Genomic DNA, 19,653 nt, shown 5'->3' on the forward strand with positions numbered 1-19,653 from the left:
GTCAAAACCTGGTGCTAAGAAGGTGCTAAGAAGTCTTAGCACTGGGTCTAACCATTGCAGCAAGCTAAGCTAAGAAAAAACCCTTGGACCCGACGCAACTACTTGCCACAGCTCCAAGACCATATAAAACTATTGTTGACTTTGGTGGGCCCCAACCAAAGCTGGCCAGCGCCCAGCACCTAGCCAACGGCTTCCTTCGCCTGCTCCTTTCCTTCTTCCCGCTTTCAAACACCCATTGCTTCGTTGCTGCTTTAGCTGCTAGCCGTTGGCAAACTTTGAGATATATATACACACACAAACAGAGATCACAAACAACACAAAGAAAAAATGGAGCCCAATCTCCCACCAAATTTCACAGCCATGTTAAGCTCTGCAATGACAAGTGCAGATCCAGAAAATCAAAATAGCCTATACCAACAACACCTTCAAGCTGCTGCCAGGAACCTGCTTGCATCCTCTCAATATCCCTCCAATCTGCATCCACACGATCCAAGCATAAATCCATTTGGTCAGCACCACCAGCCTCCTCCATACAACCTAGGAAGCATGCAAGTTCCATACCAATCCAGTTCCAGGCCACCCACACCTACCTACGGAAGTCAAGCTGAGCATTCATCGTCGCCAGTCGAGTCCAGCGGCTTCGTTGGAGCTTACGGAACAGGCGTTTCAGCATCGCCGGTCGAATCCGGCACCTTCTTTGGGGCCTACGGAGCAGGCTTTTCATCGTCGCCGGTCGACTCCGCATCTCCAATGTCTGCAACACAAAGGAATATGCATGAAGTTGAGCATGAAGAAAGCAAAGATAGCAGTCCAGATGAAGAAATAAGAAAGGGTCGCACTAATTGGACAAAAAAGGAGAATGAGAGATTGATTAGCTCTTGGATTAAAAATTCGGTTGACGCAATTGAAGGCAATGGAAAAAGGGGAGATTATTATTGGAAGCAAGTAGCAGAGGAGTACAACAAGAATAGTCCTGCAAATAAAATAAGATCTGTTGCCCAATGCAAGGGGCACTGGAGCAAGACTACCCCTTTGGTTTCTCTCTTCCATGCATGCTACATCAAGACCAAAAATGTGTATGCTAGTGGTCAATCAGAGGAGGGACTAATGGAGAAAACACGTGCCATGTATTTAACTGCAGCAAAAGTGAAGAGACCCTTTGCTTTAGAGTATTGGTGGAGGGTAGTGAAGGAAGAGCCCAAATGGCGTAATCTCTACATGGAAGAGGATCTGGGAGGGAGGAGACACAAATTGGACGCAAGTGGTGCTTACACGTCATCCTCAGCGGCCGACAGTGAAGGAACAGACAGAGTTCGTGAACCATGTCCTCAAGGAACAAAAGCTGCAAAGGAGGCGAGGAAATTGAAAGGAAAAGTTAAAGCAAAAGCAAAAGACATTCCAGATTTTGTGCCATTTCATATATCAGAAGAGAGCTATGAGTTATTGCGTGAAGGCCATGGTCGTAAAGCAGCTGCACTAGAAAAATGGGCTGAAGCAACAACAGCGAAGGCAGGGGCAGACAAAGAAATGGCTGAAGCAAAAAAAGAAATGGCTAAAGCAAGAAAAGAAAGAACAAAGGTTGATATATTCAACACATATATGGAGCTGCTGAAAGTTGACACTTCAGGATTCAACGATGCGCAAATGCAGCGACATGAAAAGATGGTGGAGAATTTGTGCAACAAGTTAGATTGATTTCCAAGGATAGATTCAGATTTAGCAATATTGTGTTATTTTAGCTCATTATGTAATCCTTCATCATGTAGCAACTAGTTGAGTTCTTACCTACTGATGTAATCCTTCATCATGTATCTTCAATTCGTCAATGAATCCTTATGTCATCTTTCCTGTTATTTAAGAAAATAAATACTTGTTAGATATAACGGCAGCTGCTGAACTTGTTGGATATAATGTTCAGTAAAGAAACTAGCCGTTGGAGTTTTGCAATAAGAAAAGAAACTAGCCGTTGGAAAAGAACAATAAAAAAAGAAACTAGCTGTTGGAACTTGCATGTATATATGCACAACTCTTTCATTTAGAACTCTACTACTCTCTTCTCCTCCTTCATTCAGAACTCCACTCCTCTCTTCTCCTCCTTCATTCACAACTCTGCTCCTGTTTCATCCAGAAGTCCACTCCTCTCTTATCCTCATTCAAGACCTATAGTCCTTTCATACATATTTGTACTTACCTTTCACACGAAAAATGGCTACACATTCAGATACTACACATACAGATTCTGAGTCTCAGAACTCAGAAGATAGCACCATTGCAACATATGTCGATGAGATTGTTTGGGACTTCATCAATGACCCAGTTGAGGCTGAGATAGAGGCTCAGATTTTAGCTCAGGCCGAGGCTCAACAAAATGAAGCTGCAGCTCAATCTCGACGGCACATAGAAAGAAACCGTGAAGCTGGACACTTCCGCTTGATGGCTGACTACTTCGACGACAACCCAGTTTACACGGACAAGCAATTCCGCCGAAGGTATCGTATGAGGAAGCATGTATTTCTTCGCATTTTACAAACACTTAGTGAGTGGTCCCCTTATATTTGCCAAAGGTTTGATGCCTTTGGCAAGCCTGGTCATTCGCCACACCAAAAATGCACTGCAGCCATGCGCCTGCTAGCCTATGGCTGCCCTGCTGATAGTCTAGATGAAAATCTAAGAATTGCTGCAAGCACAACCATTGAGGTCTTGACCAAGTTTGCAAGAGGTGTGAGGAAGAATTTTGGTGAAGAATATCTAAGAAGACCCACTAGTGAAGACACTAGACACTTACTTCATGTTGGCGAGAATCGAGATTTCCCTGGCATGTTAGGAAGTATAGATTGTATGCATTGGGAGTGGGAAAGGTGCCCAACTGCTTGGAAGGGACAATTTACTCGTGGTGATATTGGAGCATCCACCATTATGTTAGAAGCTTTTGCCTCACATGATCTTTGGATTTGGCATGCATATTTTGGTGTGGCAGGGTCTAACAATGACATAAATGTGTTAAATCAGTCAACTTTGTTCACACAATTACTGCAAGGGAGAGCTCCTGAAGTAGAGTTTACGGTCAATGCAAATGTGTACAAGAAGGGCTACTATCTTGCAGATGGTATTTATCCAGAATGGGCTACATTAATGAAAACAATCCCCCTGCCGCAGTGTGAGAAAGATAAGAGATTTGCACAGCATCAAGAATCAGCAAGAAAAGATGTGGAAAGAGCATTTGGAGTTTTGCAGCGAAGATTTGCATTATACGCAACCCAGCACGATTGTGGGATAGAAGTGCACTAGCAGATATCATGTATGCATGTGTGATATTGCACAACATGATAGTTGAGGATGAGAGAGATGACTATCAAGTTCGGTATGACTTGGATTACGACGAGGGCATCGACCCAGTGCCATTAATAGGATACGGTCATGGTCCAATTCAAAAATTTGCTAGGGTACTTCAAACAGACACTGAAATATGTGATCGGACGATGCATCGTCGACTAAAAGATGACTTGGTGGAGCACATATGGCAAAAGTTTGGAGCCGATGGTGCCTAGAATTTATGTTTTATTAGTGAAAAATGTTGTACGGTATTAAATTCTGATGAAATCTGATGTATCCTTTATTAACCCATAATGTTTTCATTTGGCATGAAATCCAACATTGTGTTAACATGTTCAGGCTCAAAGACTATTACATGTTCATGCTCGTACATGTTTATAACCAACGATTTCATGGCACAAAAAATAAATCACCATCCAACTACATCTAGATGCAACAAATTAAGGAGTTCAATCGTATAACTGCAGCACCTCGCCGCATGTCCGGCCGCCGCGCGCCTTGCCTCCTCCTCGTTCGGCCTGTGAGTCCGTCCAGTGAGCACCTCGCCGCATGTCCGGCCACCGCGCGCCTTGCCTCCTCCTCGTCCGGCGGCTGAGTCCGTCCCGTGAGCACCTCGCCGCGCGCCTTGCCTCCTCTTCGTTCGTGCACGCGACTGCAGCCGCCTACCGGAGCATCTCCTCCCCATCCCCCATCTCCGTCGGTCGTTGGGAGCATCAAATCGAGCTGGCCTGGCAAGCCGCCCACGAATTTGTTGAAGGGGAGATCGGATCTGGCATTTTGGAAGAGATTCGGGGCTGTGGATTTGGTTGATTCGAGGCTGAGGAAGAAAGGATTGAGGCAGATTGGGGATTTCGTGGGAGAGGAAGGAGACCGAGACAAAGGAGATTGGGGGAACTACATTGTTTTATTCTGACAGGTGGGTCCACAAGAGGAGTTTAGCAGAGCCCACGTTGGAGCAGTTTTTCCTTCCTAGCACCCGTGGCCTGAAATTTTTCTAGCTATCCCCACATTGCTCTTGCTCTTAGAACTATGAGAACCGACACGAAGCTGCAAAACAATTATGCTATTGTTTTGAATAAAGAGATAGCAGTTTTTTTTCTACCGAAAGAGATAACAGTTTTTTTACAGTAGTCGATGTTGTTAATTAGCCTGATTTATGTTGTTGTGGGGCAAACCATGTGTCAGCAAGAGAAATTGTTGTATTAATTTGACAATGTTGCTCACATAATACAAGCATACGGTCGGAGAATCATTGTTAGACCATGATCCACCCCTCCTATGGGTGATCCGGAAATGTACTGAACCAGCCTTGTGCTTCTCCTTGATCTGTTTTTTCTATTATCTGAATTATTTTGTCTAAGCTCCCATCCACAAACAAATTAAATTTAATAAGAGGCACGCATCTATATCTCAGATTAATTAATTACTGTATCTAGCAACCGTATAGATGATACTAGCTAGTGGACGACCTAATAAGAAACAGAAAATTTAACGAATTGGAAATTAGTTGCCTCGCAATAACACCACCTCGACCTCGACTATGCAAAGTTTAAGTACTTCCTTCATAAAAAATGTATTCCATTTTTACTAAGTTAGCATTTATTTTTTTGAGCGGGTAGAATCTTTTTTTTTTTAGGGCAAGCGGGTAGAATCTACTACTCCGTGCTAGAATCTGACACCATACATTCAGATTACTCCGAAAAATTACCGGCTGATTCCGGCCCAACTAAGAGCCGCAAAGAAAGCCCATTAAAATATACTACAACCCCAAAGAAGGCGGAAGAAACAAAAGATTCCGTAACCCCCACGAGCCCGTCCCCACCATGACCGCCGCCGCCGCCTCCTCCAGCGGCGGCGCCATCTCTCCATCGCCACCGGGCCAGGTTGCTGCGTCAAGTGCGGTGGTGGCGCCGTCTTCACGGTTGCCCTTTGCGGCGAGTGCCTCCGCGCCCACCTGTTCGGGAAGTTCAAGCTCGCCGTGACCAGCAGACGCTGAGACGCCGTGGTGCGGCCCACCGTCCCAGTCCTCCTCGCCTTTTCCGGCGGCCCCGACTCAAGGTTCACTCCCCCCCCCCCCCCCCCAATATCGTGAGTATTCCTTTTCTTGGTTTGTACTGAATGTGTGTACTAGGAAAGTAGGAGAGATAACTGAAAGCACTTGGGCAATTTGTTGCTGCAGAAAAGCTGCTGCATCTTGAAAAGAAAAAAACAAATTTGGTTATATGCTTGATGTAGTTCCTTTTGAGCTGTTGTATGTAGCTTGCACGTCTGATGGTGTATATGGAAGTAAATTTGTATTGGGTGCTTGCATTCGGGGTTCTTTTTTGTTAGCGGGACTGTATTTGATCTATTGGTTGGACAGGTTCTGTCCTTCCAACTTTGGGTTTCTAGAGAAAACAGAGTCTGTGTTGAGCGATGATACTGATAGTCTGATAGATATGGCCATGTCATAAGTTGTTGATATTGTTTTGACTTATACAATCGATCTCCTAGCCGCATATAGAACAATAGTCCAAATTCCTTAACAGAGGAAAGGATCAAGTACATCGTCGAGACATAATGTTATCTAATTATTTCTCCTAACGCTTGAACCATGAAGCATATACAGGGAGATTACTATATGAATTTCGGTGTGTTGATAATATAATATCGTCTATTGTAGGAAACTGAAGACTTGTAATTTCCTACTGCAAGATTTTATTTTTGTATGCTAATTTAGTTACAAAGTTTGACCTTTCATCTTTTTATATGTTGTATGATTCATGTTGTTTTCTTTTCCTACGAAAGCATGTTTTCACTGTGTTACAATGCTTATATATGCATGTGCTGGTAAATTTATGTTTTCCATGTCAATAATATCCATTTCATGTTTTGCATATTTGCGTGTAACCCATTAGAGATATCAAAATAGCCATGATATTTCTAATTTATGATATATTGTTGAGAATCATTTCAGGTGCTTGACTTTTTTATTGTTAGAATTGTAGTCTTCAATTGTCATAATAATAAATAGAGAAAAGTATGTTTTTGTCCCTCTACTTGTCGAAAAGCATGCAAATGGTCCCTCAACTTCTTTTAGTACGAAAAAAAGTTGAGGGCCCATTTGCGTACTTTTCAACAAGTTGAGGGCCGAAAATATACTTTTCTCTAATAAATATATGGATGTCATAACTTTGTTTACATAATAGTATTATACTATTGACGTTGCCTGTGAATTACGGAGATCACTGTGCTTCAGGCCTTTCGTCTTGGCCCTTTATAGTAAGAGTCAGGTGGGTCTTTTCTTCTCAGCCTCTCTACAGTTCTTGCAGTCCTTTTTCTCCCTCAAGAAGGAAACACTAACCATCTAGGTCCATTTCCACTCAATCGCAGTCCCTTTTCTCTCTAAGAAGGAAACAGTCAGCTTCCAGATCCATTTCCACCGGCCGCACCTCAGCCACCCTCTACCTCCTCCTGTGATACTCGGCTCCGGAAACTCCTAGCCCTCGCTTGATCCATGTTTTGCATATTTCCGTGTTACCCATTAGACATATCAAAAGAGCCGCAATATGCCTAATTCATAATAGATTGTTGAGAATCATTTCATGTGCTCAACATTTATTGTTAGAATTGTAGTCTTCAATTGTCATAATAATAAATATATGGATATTGTAACTTTGTTTATATAATAGTATTATACTATTGACGTTGCCCGTGAATTGCGCGGACCACTGTCCTTCAGGCCTTTTGTCTTGGGCCTTTATGTTAAGAGTCAGTTGGGCCTTTTCTTCTCAGCCTCTCTACAACACTTGCAGTCCCTTCTCTCTCTCAAGAAGAAACCCTAGCCATCTAGATCCATTTCCACTCAACCGCAGTCCCTTTTCTCTCTAAAAAGGAAACACTCAGCATCCAGATCCATTTCCACCGGTCGCACCGTCGCCACCCTCCCCCTCCTCCCCATCTGATGCTCGGCTCCGCCGACTCCTAGCCGTCGCATCCTCTCTTGATCCTACCAACACCGAACATTCTTGCATTGAAGCAAACCCTAGCCTCCTTCTCGCCCCCTTGAAGGTGGAGATGGAGGCAGGCTGTTCTAGTTCAAAGAGGACGAGATTGGTGTCGCCGGGAGAGCATGAAGATGGAGAAGGGATCGATCGCATCAGCGATCTCCCTGACGCCGTCCTTGGTGAGATCATCTCCCTCCTGCCAACGAAGGAAGGTTCCCGCACCCAGATCCTCGCATCTCGATGGCGTCACCTATGGCACTCGGCCCCTCTTAATCTCAACTACCATGGACTCCCCTTCGATGGAGATGAACTCGCTGGTATCATATCAGACATCCTTTCCTCTCACTTGGGCCCTGGTCGCTACTTTTGCATCCCCTCGTACTACCTCAGTGATAGAGCAGCTACTTTAGATGTCTGGCTCCGTTCCCCTGCTCTGGATAACCTACAAGAGCTCGATTTATCATTCACCATGAACAAATGGCACCTAGCCGACTTCCTGTTATTGGTTCACAGAACCCCTCTAATGCAACAACAGTTGGAGCCGCTGCCAGCATCCGTCTTCCGCTTCTCTAATACCCTCCGTGTTGCAACCATCGAAAGATGGAACATCCCTGACGGCACCGTTGAAGGGCTTCACTTCCCAAAGCTAGAGAAACTCACACTTAAAATGGTCGGCATCTCGGAGTCTTCGTTGCACCACATGATTGCTGGTTGCCCCGCTCTTGAGTGCTTGCTCATTATCTACAGCTTTGGCTTTCGTTGCGTCCGGATCAACTCCCATAGCCTTAGAAGTATCGGTGTGCATGCTCGTTGTCCTTGGACAACTTGTCTCCTCCAATTTGGGGAACTTATCATCGAGAATGCCCCTTGTCTCGAAAGGTTGCTCCATCTTGATCAATGGAGTGATCTGCAGGTTTCAGTAATCTGCGCACCTAAGCTGAAGACTATTCGTTACCTTTTGGGTCAGGCTTACTCCACCAAAATCTTGTTCAGCTCCACCTTTATTCAGGTAGCTAAGGTTTTCCTACTTCTTGCGTTTACATGGCTTCTATACAGCATTTGTGTGCACAGAGAAATTGTATATTTGTGCAGACAACCTAATGTTTTCTTGTGTTCTTGATAAAGGGATTGCACGTTGATGGCCTAGCAACGGTGGTGCGTACTGTCCAGATTTTAGCTGTCGATATGACTGTTCTTAGTCTAGATACAGTTATTTACTTCATGAGATGTTTTCCGTGCTTGGAGAAATTGTACATTCAGGTGATGATTCGTCTTTAATAGTGCAGCTGCTCTTTCGACGTACTTTTGTTGTGAAGTGGCTATTTTTTTTATATTTGTTTATGTCCTTTTCAGTCATCTGGACCAGGGGCAAGCAATTTGTGGCGTCGTAAGCACCGGGATCTGATCACAAGTCTTGACATCCGTTTGAAGACAATAGTGTTTGAACGGTATCGAGGCACCAGGTCGGAAGTTAGCTTTCTTACATTCTTTGTATTTAACGCGCGGGTGCTCGAGTTGATGACGCTTCAGATTGGAGTGGGAAACCACAATGAGAAGTTCTTGGCAGAGCAGTATAGGAAACTTCAGCTAGAGAACAGGGCTTCAAGAGGTGCTCAGTTTCAATTTAGAACTGATAGATGCATTCGTAATAGCAGAGATATCAAGGATGCCTGTGATTTGGATTTAACTGATCCATTCGTATGTTGACGTTCAAACTGGGCTTGGTCCGTTTTGGAGCTATTCTTGACTATCAGCCAATTTCATATTGTGCCTTCTGTAAACTTGATTAGTTTCCACTGGGAATGGTTGAGCTTAGCAGCAGGAGTGTTTGTGTCCCAAGAGGGAACTGTTTGAGTATTGTTCCACCGCCGCAGCATTTACCATTATTTGTAAACCTGTTGTATTCTTGAACTATTCCATATAGTTTTCTGGTTGATGAACAAGCATGCCTTACTTCAATCTACTTACCACTATTTGGCATTGTTTGTTGAAGTTTGTGGCGGCCATTTTAGTTTTTTTGTGCTTTCAGTCAAATTGTGACGTTTTCTCAACCGAGATACCCAAACACTGACAAAATTGAAGTACTTAAGAGCGAATGCATACTAGATTCTAAAATTCTGATCCTAAAAGTTGCTTGATTGTTACTGATGGCTGTCTCTGTTGTCTTGTTTCATGTATCAAGCCTACCCGCATGTTGGATTTAGCTGATCCCTTCAAATGTAGATGTCAAAACTAAGTTTGGTCTTCTAAAGAAATAAAGAATTATTCTTGCCTTTCTCAATTCGTGTTTTCTCCAAACCACTATTGGTTCTCGTGTTTGTAATTATTTATTTAGAGTTTTTATTATACTGAACCTCAACTTGTATCTACTCCAATATCTGTGCCAAAGATTTTATATTGTTTGGAATCAAAGTTACAGAGGAGATAATGTACTTGTTTGTTTTATCTCGCGTCCAAGAGTTTTATTATGTGATGTGCTATGGAACAGTAGATCCATAATATTGAGAATTCATACTGCATATATTAGTTTAATTTCCCTTTGTCGTGCTGCTCAAGTGCATACCATTCGTGATAATTTGCCATTTTCCAGCAGTTCAGAAGGAATCTCAGGTCAGGAAACCAAGTAATAATTTTCTATGCATTTGGGGGTTGAGATAATCAGAATTCTTTCTACATGAAGAATATACCAGTCCTTTTACTCCTCCATCCCATATAAAGTGACTCAAATTTGTCCAAATATAAATGTATCTATGCCTAAAAACCGTTAGATACATGTAATAAAAAGTCACTTAATATGGGCTGAAGTGAGTATTATGGTTTCATCTTAACGATACTTTGGAAATAGATTATTTGGTTCAAGAATACCGCCCTTGCATACTTTTCAATGTTCCTCCAGATGTGTGACCAAATGTTTAATTTTCAATATTCCTCCAGATGTGTGAATTGGTGAGATAGGCTTAGAGTTACAGCTTATGAATTTTGGTCCACATAGCATTTTGCTGCACATGAAAAATCATGTGTTTAACTAGAAATTTCTTGTTTATTCTAAATAGGAAAAAAATATTTTTATTAATAGTTATCTTATTTGATTCACACAGAAAGGCAAAATAAAAAAGACCAAGGTTTGGGATATATATGAACTGATGGAACAATCGGTATGTACTTCGCTTTGGAAAATTAGCTGAATTATTATGTATCAAATGGTACAGGTTCTAAGTTGCATACTCTTTTCTTGGGGAACTTTATGGCTGCAAAATTTAAATGAATTGTTTGATTTATGCCAAAAATTTATATTCCAAACAAGTCCTCAGTGGACCCTTCATGTGGTTTCAGCCCATTTGGGTTGAAACTATCAGTTGATTCGGCCCAATACAGAGCCCATTAGATACTGTATAAGCAAAAGAAGAAGGCGCCCGTACCCTCCTCCTACCATGGCCGGTGACTCCTCCTCCTGCGGCGGCGGCGGCGGCGGCTGCGGGGCCAACTGCTCCTCTGCCTCAGCCGCCGATGATGCTCCGGAGAAGCAGTTGGGCCGTATCTCCATAGCGACCGGCGCCGGTGCCTCCTGCGGCAAGTGCGGCGGCGGCGCCGTCGTCGCGGTTGCCGGAGGCGTCGGCCTGTGCGGCGAGTGCCTCCGCGCGCACCTGTTCGGGAAGTTCAAGCTCGCCGTCACCAGCAACGCCATGGTGCGGCCCACCGACTTCGTCCTCCTCGCCTTCTCCGGCGGCCCCGCCTCCAGGTTCACTCCCCCCTCCCCGCACATTTTTTTGCGTGATTTCTAATAAAAAAAGTTACTGCTCCAAGTTGCTTACTCTGCACGGTTATTGTTAATTGTTATGATCATTTGAAATGAAGTATCGTTGCGTATTTATTGTAGGGTGGCTCTGCAATTCATACACGAGATGCGGTCCAAGGCAATCGAGAGCTGGGATGCGAGCAATTCGCAGGCCCTGCCGGTCTTCGGCATGGGGGCAGCCTTTGTCGACGAGAGCATCCTTTCGTCGAAGCCGAGACACGAAGTTGAGTTGGCAATTGAAGATATCAAGTCAATTGTGTCGAGTTTGTTGCCAGCTGACAAAGCGATGCACATTGCTCCTCTTGAGGACGTTTTCTCGACGGAATCGGTGGACGGGGAGGGCAGGCTGAGGGAGCTAGTCGGCATGGTTGATGATGACACTGGGAGGGAGGATTTCCTCCGGTGCTTGCGCATGCTTGCGTTGCAGAAGGTCCTTTTCTTCAGTAATTGTGCATGTTTCCTTTGCAATGAATGTACACATTTTTAAGTGACGCCTTCCATTCGGTGACCAAAGTCATATTTACTGTTCCATGGTTATGAATTGCTCAGATTGCACTGGAAAATGGATACACCAAGATCATGCTGGGATCATGTGCTTCTGCAATCGCATGCCATGTGCTTTCCGCCACAGTGAAGGTATGTAACTGATGCTGATTTCTCTGACTTCCTTGCCTGCTGATAGTTCATCAAGAAAACATCAGAGAACTTAGTGAATTGATAATGATGTCCAGGGCCAAGGTTATTCTTTACCAGCTGATGTCCAATATGTTGATACACGGTGGGAAGTTCCTGTGGTTATTCCACTCCGTGATTGCCTGGCCCAAGAGCTTACCCTACTCTGCGAACTTGATAGGTAAGAAGATAAATTTTGCTTTCTGTTGTTTAATAGTATTGTTCTTAATTCTAACTGGTTGTTGGCTTAGATTGAAGACACTGCAACTTCTTGATAAGCCTTGCAGTAGCATCAACAGCTTGGTTGCATCTTTCGTTGCACGACTAAGGGTAAGTAAGTCAGTTCCTTGCATGGCACAGTGGACTTACATACCAACATTGAATCCACCGATACCGAATTGAACTGGAGATCAAACTACATTCTTGTTTAGAATTTCTTGGGGGCAAGTGCGAGTTGTATTCTATCAGTTCATTATTTCCATTTACAGGAGGAGAATCCATCTCGAGAGCATACTATTGTAAGAACTGCACAAAAGCTTAAGCCATTCTCTTTTAACAAGTTCTCAGCAAATGGCTATCATGATTTCCTGCCATCGCGGTTACGTCCCAAGTTCCAGAATGTTGATAGCGATGAGTCCACTTTCTCTGAAGTTCTCTGCATCATATGTCGAAGTCCATTCAGTGAATCAGAACTCCAGAAGTTGGAAAGCGCAAAGCACGAGGCTCAGAAGAAAACTGATCTTTATACTGCTTATTGTTGTCAAAGCTGTCATTTTCAGATACTACCAGGAGGTGTGAACTTGTATGACCATTTCTTTTCACTCCTACCAAAGGTCTGGACTGAGAGAGTGGATACTGCATCTGCCAGGCATAGCTCGCTAAGGTGAGGTTAATGTCTCTTCTATGGGCCGCTTCATTATGTTTGGTTCTGTAGTCTATATTACCAGTAGTTTAGCAAGTCAAAACATTGAGCCAATCAATGTTGCAGCTTCTTTTTTAGGATAATTTTTAATTTATTGTTACCACTTATTTCTATGGTGTGCGGTTGTTCCGTTAATCTGTTCATTTGTTGTCTTGCTCATTCCTATAGCACACTGATTCAATGAGCTGTTGATAACTTTTATTTCAGAGATCAAATAGATGATTATCTTCTGGAAGACGATGACGATGGAAACTGAACTTGTTCATTGAGTGAATCCAAAACTTACTGTAAGAAAGAATCTTCGCCTCATGATTTAGTGTTGTGCAGTCACAGTTTTTCTGCATGTCTTAACATTTGGTTGCTGCTTTTATACTGACATGTATGCTATTGTTTTGTTTGTAGTGCCAGTAGCCAGCATAGATTCCTTCCCAGTTGGGCCTCACAAACCATGGCATAAACCAATTGCTTGGGATAACAGTGTTTCCATCTAGTATGACACTGGTTTGTTCAGACTTATGCCAATACACTTACAAATACCAAACAGTGTCTTTTGTATTCAATTCTTGTTGTATCTGTAAGTCCTTGCTATTCAAATTTAAAACTTGTCCGAAATATATATATAGTGATGACTGCTGAAGCAAAGCCAATACTCGCCAGCAAGTTTCCATGATATTAGGCCACAGACTTTTTGTAGCTGAAGGTCTCCAACTTCCACGTGGTTACAGTATACTGATTGGCCTCATCTATTGTGCCGACTATTTGCCTGCAAAGGTTGTAACAGATGAATTTATCCTTCTATCTAGAAGAAAAAATCAAAAAAATATAGATAATGGTATGTTCTGTATAGAAGCTTTGTATTGATGTTGTTATAATCTTTTACACCGTTGTACTTGATTCTTCTGTTTGTAATATGTCCTTTAAAAGAAACCTTTTGGGAATAACCATGTCATAAATACTTCATCTTGGCCCTTGGTAATCTTGGAAGATTGAAGAACACACCCAATTAGCAATGCAAAATGACAAACAAGCCTACACATCACCCATCAGTCCATCACAAACAATAAATTCTGGTAAGCCCACTACAAAACAGTGGTCCCTCATGCACTATGATCTGCATAACTATATTATCAGCGTGTATTTGCTACATTATCATGTTACTCTTACATTTTTGCTTTCTGACAGAGTAAGTCTTTTTCTACAGTTCTTTGACTGTCAATTTTCTTTTGCATTTAGGTGCATTGTCTCATGTACTGAGCAGTATATGTACAAGTGTGTGTATTAGAGTGGATTCTCTTTTCGAACAAAATTAATAGAACATCTATTGCCAAACAAAATAAAGAGAAGTGCATCACATGCTTGTATGCATGCATGTGCATGTGCTCGGTCTTGGTGCTGCTGAACCATTATGCCAGTCAAACATTGGGAAGCTATCTTATTATTAGGTTAAAGCTTTGTAAAATATTAACCTTTTGGTTAGCCACTTTAACCTGATTGGTTTGGTATAAAGCCTGGCTGGTAATCTTAACCTACGTGCAAGGACTTATCCAGCTTTTCATCAATGATGGCAAGGCAAGTGCATACCTAAAGTTCTCAAGGGCCTACACGGGCTTTCATTTTTTATGGTCACAACAGGGCTTATGAATGTTGATTGATGTTGATGCATTCTGGTCGTCAGATTTTCAAAATGTTTGTAAGAGTAGTACTGTAGCATCATACATGATAAGAGTATTGATCATGGGACGGCAAAATTTGTCTGTGAAGGACTACAAGTTGTGATATATTATTGCATTCCAACGAAACGTGGGAGGATAATCATCAATGAACATATAGTTTGTCACACTTAAATCTTATTTACCAAATGAATATTCAATGGTGAGAGGATAGTCATTGGATAACTTAAGCTTTATTATTATTTTTCTACCTTGATCATGTTTACCAAAGTGTAATGGGTAATTGTTGCAATTGCCACAAAAATTGCTGGTGAAACTCATGGAATGAATTTTTTTTTTTTGAACTATCATGCATTGAAATCTTTGCAGCATGGGTGGCACAAAATCTGCTCTGAGCTATCCAATCAATCTGTCCTTGGAGGCATTCTTGTCCATTGACAATGCAATGGTACTACTATGTGTACTACTACAAACAGCAGAGCCTTTTCACTGGGTTGATTCAGAAGCAATTGTTTGTTGTTTGGGCAGCAAAGGATGACCCCCAAATAGGCCTAAAAAACAAAAGGTAAATAGGGCTACCAAATGTATGTTTTTTTTCCTCTCCTTAATTTGCTTCATATCTTAAGTCCATGCGCATCACTGGTGTGTTGCTTATTCAAAAAGGCTAAGATGAGCTAATGCTACAACTAGCATATGCCCAGGTTTGGCACCCTAGTAGAGTTTAGCCACTGTGTTTGTAGTGGGTTAGTGGGCAAGAGTTTCTCCCTAATGCCCACTTTTTTGCCTGCTTCATTCTCACAAGCAAAGTGCCATGGTGTCCACTAGTGATTGGCACAGTCGTCCCTGTTTTCATTGACATCGTGACATTGACATGACCAAACCTAGCTACCCCTTCAAATTTATTTATTTACCATCCTGCAGAAAACCTTGAGGAATTGGTCAAAGAAAAACATTTCTAATAAGTGGGCAGAGATCTTTAACAAGTGGCATGGTCGATAGCACCTCCTATAGTTTCTCAAGCCCTTGCTTCACCACAATGGGATCTGGCACCAGCCTAGAGAGCTCTCCCCTCAGTCCCCCCACTCTTCTCTAGTTTATAATTGCTTAAACTATCATTCCTACATATGTGTATATATATATATATACTAGCAAAAAGCCCCGTGCGTTGCTACGGAAGAACAAATGTGACGTACCGCGTCCACCCCTGGACAGTGGTGGCATATTCGTAATTTTGGCAAAGTGACGTACCGCAGCGACGCCCGTACCATCACCACCGTTTCGAATTTAATATAATGGTATAGATATATGCATTAGGTTTGCCTACCAATTTCAAACACTGATGAATGAGGTCCAAGTCAACATTTGTGTCTTGATTTCCTGCAGAATGCTGCAACACCAGCTAGAATATGCAGATCATTGGCCTCTCATCTCTCTCTCTCTTTTCTCTCTTGCAACTTAATTTCTCTCTTCTAGTGGGGACTGGGGGAAACCTGAATTCAAGGCTGGGTTTATGCAAGCAGGGGGAGAGGGTAGGGCCTTGATAGGATGTGTCCTGGGTTTGTTTGATCTGTGACGCATACCTATAGCTGCTGCTGCCGTGCGATCCATAAATTGTGTGTCGAAAGAAAAGAAAATGTGCAGATGGGAACAGAGGACAGGGTTTGTACCATGTACAACAACACAACACAATTGCTTGTCCATGGCAGAGGTTGCTGGACACTGGGGCTTGTACAACCTTAAATGCAGCGTGCCGGCCGGTTCCATCCACGCTCCAGGACCGTCGGTCACAGTGCGTACGTAGATCCATCGACATGGCCATGAGCCCATGACATTGTCAAAATTCATCATTTTCTTACACAATTTTGGAGACGCTGCCGTTTCGAGGATTCCATATGTTCACATTGAGTTGGCCATGTGTATCGACCGATACAGAGATCGGAGGGATACCCTTCTTTTTGAAAAAGAAATTAATGTTGAGTATGAATCTAGATCGATCAAAGGGCGACCCATACGGACCCAAGAGTATTATTATTATCCCCGATCCAAATTAAGTGTCGCGGCTTTGTCTAAATATGCATGTACCTACACACGTACATGCGTATCTACTATCTAGACAAAGTTGTGACAATTAATTTGGATCGAAGGAAGTATTATATTTTTCAAGAGAGCTTTGCATCTGAAAACTTGAAATTCTTACTATTGCATTGAATCAATCCACCCTTTCGTTTTCAGGGCGTGACTTTTCCCTCGTCGCTTTGTCTGAATCATGCATGGATCAGATCATACATACTAGAAATAAAAACCGGTGGTCCATTGCTCCTTGATCTTAGTGAGTCCATGCCAAATCTTGGCATCTTCCCTCCCTTGCAAAGCAATGCATGTGTATTCAAATGTCTGGCTAGCAAATGGTAGTAAACTGGAGTAGATTGCATCTTGGCATGCATATTTGCATATATGCATGGGGACGGACGGACGATGCGTGCAGGACTGGCACTGTTGCGGTGCTCCAGAACATTGGCCCTTGAATCCTGCCTTCTTGTTCACTTCAAATGTAGATTATATTATTTCGTTGATCTATTTTATGGTTGTCAAATATATCTCGATTGTTTAACTTGTGGATGCGACAGCTTGTCCAAGTTCATCAACAGGAACATGTTATGTGCGTAGAACATTGTTTATGTCTTGAACTTCAATCTATCACTTCATCAGTTAAGTCGAACAGAGTTACCCAGTTAATTAGAAAAAAATACAGTTAAATCCAAGATAACTATATATGCCTAAAAGCAGGCATCACCGGACGACGCTTCATCAGTTAAGTCTACCGTCGCAGATTCGACGCTCCTCATTGAGAAGATTAATAGCTTCTTCTAATGGAGGAAAGTAAATGGAGCAAACCATACAGGATTGCAAGTTTGAGAATTGTTCTTAGAAGTTTGAACGGGTTTTAGTTGAGGTATTTCGCGAGAGGGACAATAGAAAGTCAAAACACACATGATTTTTTCCGTCAGATTTATCCTCGTGCAAGAATTCCTCCAAAATTTAGACGGATTGGTAGTTCTATAAGAATCTTAGAAACTCGTCATTTGTTCCAGTGAATTTTGAAAATTTCTTATATATTCATTCTTCCTTTCGGATTAATGTGTTCTAAAGATGTCCTTACTTTAATTACATGACCCATCTTGATAAATAAAAACTTAGCAGCCATCTTGCACAGGTGTACATCTGTCAACTGTGAAGATAATTTTTGGATGTGCTAGTATACGCAGTAGCAGAATTACATGTTTTACAAGATGCTAGAGAGTAGCTGCATGATTATTGAGCAGATACCATTGTGTGTCTGTATTATGTCGCTCAAGTCACATATCACTTTGTTTTCTTTGAAAGATTTGGAGCCTTGGGCCCACAAGGATTAGTGGCCAATCTAGCCAGGTGTTTTGTCTCACCCTTAAGTATGTTTCTGCAGAAGAAAATGCAGCATTTTTTCAAACTCTTGGCTGCATTAAGGATTTCTCTGAGGAGATGATGCCGGGAGGTGGTTGAGATTACCCTCTCAACGTTACCCCACATCGTTTTTTTTTTAATGTGGAGAGCCTGCAGCCTGCCTGTTTGATAGATCTTTGGGTTCTAGCTAGGGTTTGCCTGTCATATCTTATACAATTTCTTCTGTGTGGAAAAGTTTTGGGGCAAAGCATACTTTGTTGGATGGAGTGTGGATGGAGAATACACGTTGCTCCTTTTCCCTGTCATTTTCAACCAAATCCAATCATAGTTAGATAAATAAACGTGGCCCGAAATGCCACTAAGTAATTATCCAAATGCAAGCAACTAAGCCATGCGTGAGTGGGGACATTGATAGATTTTAAAACATGGTTTGAAAAAGATTGCTTTCGAAACTCAAAAATGTTGAAAGGCCGGTGAAAGAAAATGTCGACGTGAGCTCAAGCCGCTCCACTGCTCCCCGCCCAGCATCCACCACCCTGCGATCCCTGCCGCCTTCCTCCTACCATCTGGCCTCCGGCAACCCAACCACGGTCCGAGAATTCCTTGAATACGCGCACGGACGAGCACTGTGGACGCATAGGACGGCCACCGCGCTGATAAGGACGGGGAACAACACTTCACGGGCGACGGCGATCATGTCGACGTATCCGGAGGACGACTACCGCCACGGGGAAGAGCACGTCAAGCGGGTATTTTGACCCCGGGTACCCGTCTACGGTGGTTTGTACGGGAAAAATTGTGCTCGACACAGGTACAGGTTCAATGTATACTAACATTATCTATTTATAAGGTGGTTTCTACGGTGCCTAATACTCCCGCAGACTAAATGGAGTATTAGGGAAGGGTATAATCGACTTTTCACATTTCAATTGAAAAACAAAATAGCAAAATTCTACTTTTTCCATCCCGCCGCACGGGGCAAACGTCTGCTCCAGCACGCCGCCTACCTCCTCATCGCAGCATCCGGCGCGGCCCTTCTCTGGCGCCTCCGCCGTGCTCCAACACCGTCGAGGTCCTCATCGCAGCAACCGCCGGCTTTCTCTTCCTGCGCGTCCGCCGTCCTGCACCGCCGGCGTCCTCATCGCAGCGGCCGCTGCCGCCCTGCTCCGGCGACTCCGCCGTCCTCACGCGCCTCCGCTGGAGTCCGCCGCCGCCTCGCAGTGGCCCCCGCAGCCCTCTGCCAACCCCGCCGCCGCCCTCCACGCCGGCCGGCGCCGTCCTAGCCGTGGCCGCTGCTGCTTTCTGCGTGACTCGCGGCACCGTCATCACAGCGGCCGACGTTGAGAGCTCTGTCCGTGCATTTCTTTTCTTTTCTTTTTTACCTTTTGAGTGTATATTTTCAGCGGTTTTGATTACAATTTTGCCCTTGTTTCTTGATACTCCATCCAAATACTCCATGTATCTAAGTTGGAGTATCAGGGAGTAACAACAAATCTGGACCTTTAGATTGAAAAAAAATGAACTGTTCACATTAATCTCAGGGTACCAGAGAAGAGCTCGTTTATAAAGAAAGTCAAAAAAAAAATAAGAATTCGAAACTGGAGTAGTACTGTTCGTTTCGTCCTATGTTCCGTATCCCCCTAAGGAAAGGACGTCCTTTGCCTAAGCTAAGTAGCTACGTGACCACAGTACTAAGATGAGAATTATTACTGCTTAATTAGAGTCTATCATCATCACTGCGTAAATGAAAAAGCCCGTACATAAATTCGTTTGACAGGTGCATAAATACACACGGATACACTTCAGATTCACTCAAACGTACTGGTGTATCCA

The 19,653-nt window shown here is 43.1% G+C and overlaps 4 protein-coding genes across 4 annotated transcripts; all 4 read left to right on the top strand.

Annotated features, from left to right (window-relative positions):
- The first annotated feature begins 546 nt into the window (after positions 1-546).
- Positions 547-1,695, top strand: LOC104584360. Its single transcript, XM_010238793.2, has one exon. The coding sequence runs from the start codon at positions 547-549 to the stop codon at positions 1,693-1,695; it is 1,149 nt and encodes a 382-aa protein (XP_010237095.2).
- Positions 1,696-2,205: 510 nt separating this feature from the next.
- LOC100846662 lies at positions 2,206-3,288 on the top strand. The gene has a single exon (XM_024463127.1). The coding sequence runs from the start codon at positions 2,206-2,208 to the stop codon at positions 3,286-3,288; it is 1,083 nt and encodes a 360-aa protein (XP_024318895.1).
- A 2,116-nt stretch (positions 3,289-5,404) lies between these two features.
- LOC100820856 (F-box/FBD/LRR-repeat protein At1g13570) lies at positions 5,405-9,300 on the top strand. Its single transcript, XM_010238794.3, has 3 exons — positions 5,405-8,328; positions 8,445-8,579; positions 8,673-9,300. The coding sequence occupies exons 1-3, from the start codon at positions 7,390-7,392 to the stop codon at positions 9,024-9,026; spliced, it is 1,428 nt and encodes a 475-aa protein (XP_010237096.1). The 5' UTR covers positions 5,405-7,389; the 3' UTR covers positions 9,027-9,300.
- Positions 9,301-10,727: 1,427 nt separating this feature from the next.
- On the top strand, positions 10,728-13,603 carry LOC100821158 (cytoplasmic tRNA 2-thiolation protein 2). The gene is made up of 8 exons (XM_003579173.4): positions 10,728-11,058; positions 11,197-11,545; positions 11,665-11,751; positions 11,847-11,968; positions 12,039-12,117; positions 12,276-12,670; positions 12,917-12,996; positions 13,112-13,603. The coding sequence occupies exons 1-7, from the start codon at positions 10,751-10,753 to the stop codon at positions 12,963-12,965; spliced, it is 1,389 nt and encodes a 462-aa protein (XP_003579221.1). The 5' UTR covers positions 10,728-10,750; the 3' UTR covers positions 12,966-12,996; positions 13,112-13,603.
- Positions 13,604-19,653: the final 6,050 nt, after the last annotated feature.

The sequence above is a fragment of the Brachypodium distachyon genome, chromosome 4 (genome assembly GCF_000005505.3).
Source record: "Brachypodium distachyon strain Bd21 chromosome 4, Brachypodium_distachyon_v3.0, whole genome shotgun sequence".
NCBI lineage: Eukaryota > Viridiplantae > Streptophyta > Magnoliopsida > Poales > Poaceae > Brachypodium > Brachypodium distachyon.

What these genes read in the sequence shown, in the direction of transcription:
- LOC104584360 (XM_010238793.2), top strand. Translation starts at nt 547, where the DNA reads ATGCAAGTTCCATACCAATCCAGTTCCAGGCCACCCACACCTACCTAC.
- LOC100846662 (XM_024463127.1), top strand. Translation starts at nt 2,206, where the DNA reads ATGGCTACACATTCAGATACTACACATACAGATTCTGAGTCTCAGAAC.
- LOC100820856 (XM_010238794.3), top strand. Translation starts at nt 7,390, where the DNA reads ATGGAGGCAGGCTGTTCTAGTTCAAAGAGGACGAGATTGGTGTCGCCG. An exon ending in TCAGCTCCACCTTTATTCAG is followed by an intron (nt 8,329 to 8,444) that starts GTAGCTAAGGTT and finishes TTCTTGATAAAG; the next exon opens with GGATTGCACGTTGATGGCCT. An exon ending in TGGAGAAATTGTACATTCAG is followed by an intron (nt 8,580 to 8,672) that starts GTGATGATTCGT and finishes TGTCCTTTTCAG; the next exon opens with TCATCTGGACCAGGGGCAAG.
- LOC100821158 (XM_003579173.4), top strand. Translation starts at nt 10,751, where the DNA reads ATGGCCGGTGACTCCTCCTCCTGCGGCGGCGGCGGCGGCGGCTGCGGG. An exon ending in CTACTCTGCGAACTTGATAG is followed by an intron (nt 11,969 to 12,038) that starts GTAAGAAGATAA and finishes TTGTTGGCTTAG; the next exon opens with ATTGAAGACACTGCAACTTC. An exon ending in GCCAGGCATAGCTCGCTAAG is followed by an intron (nt 12,671 to 12,916) that starts GTGAGGTTAATG and finishes CTTTTATTTCAG; the next exon opens with AGATCAAATAGATGATTATC.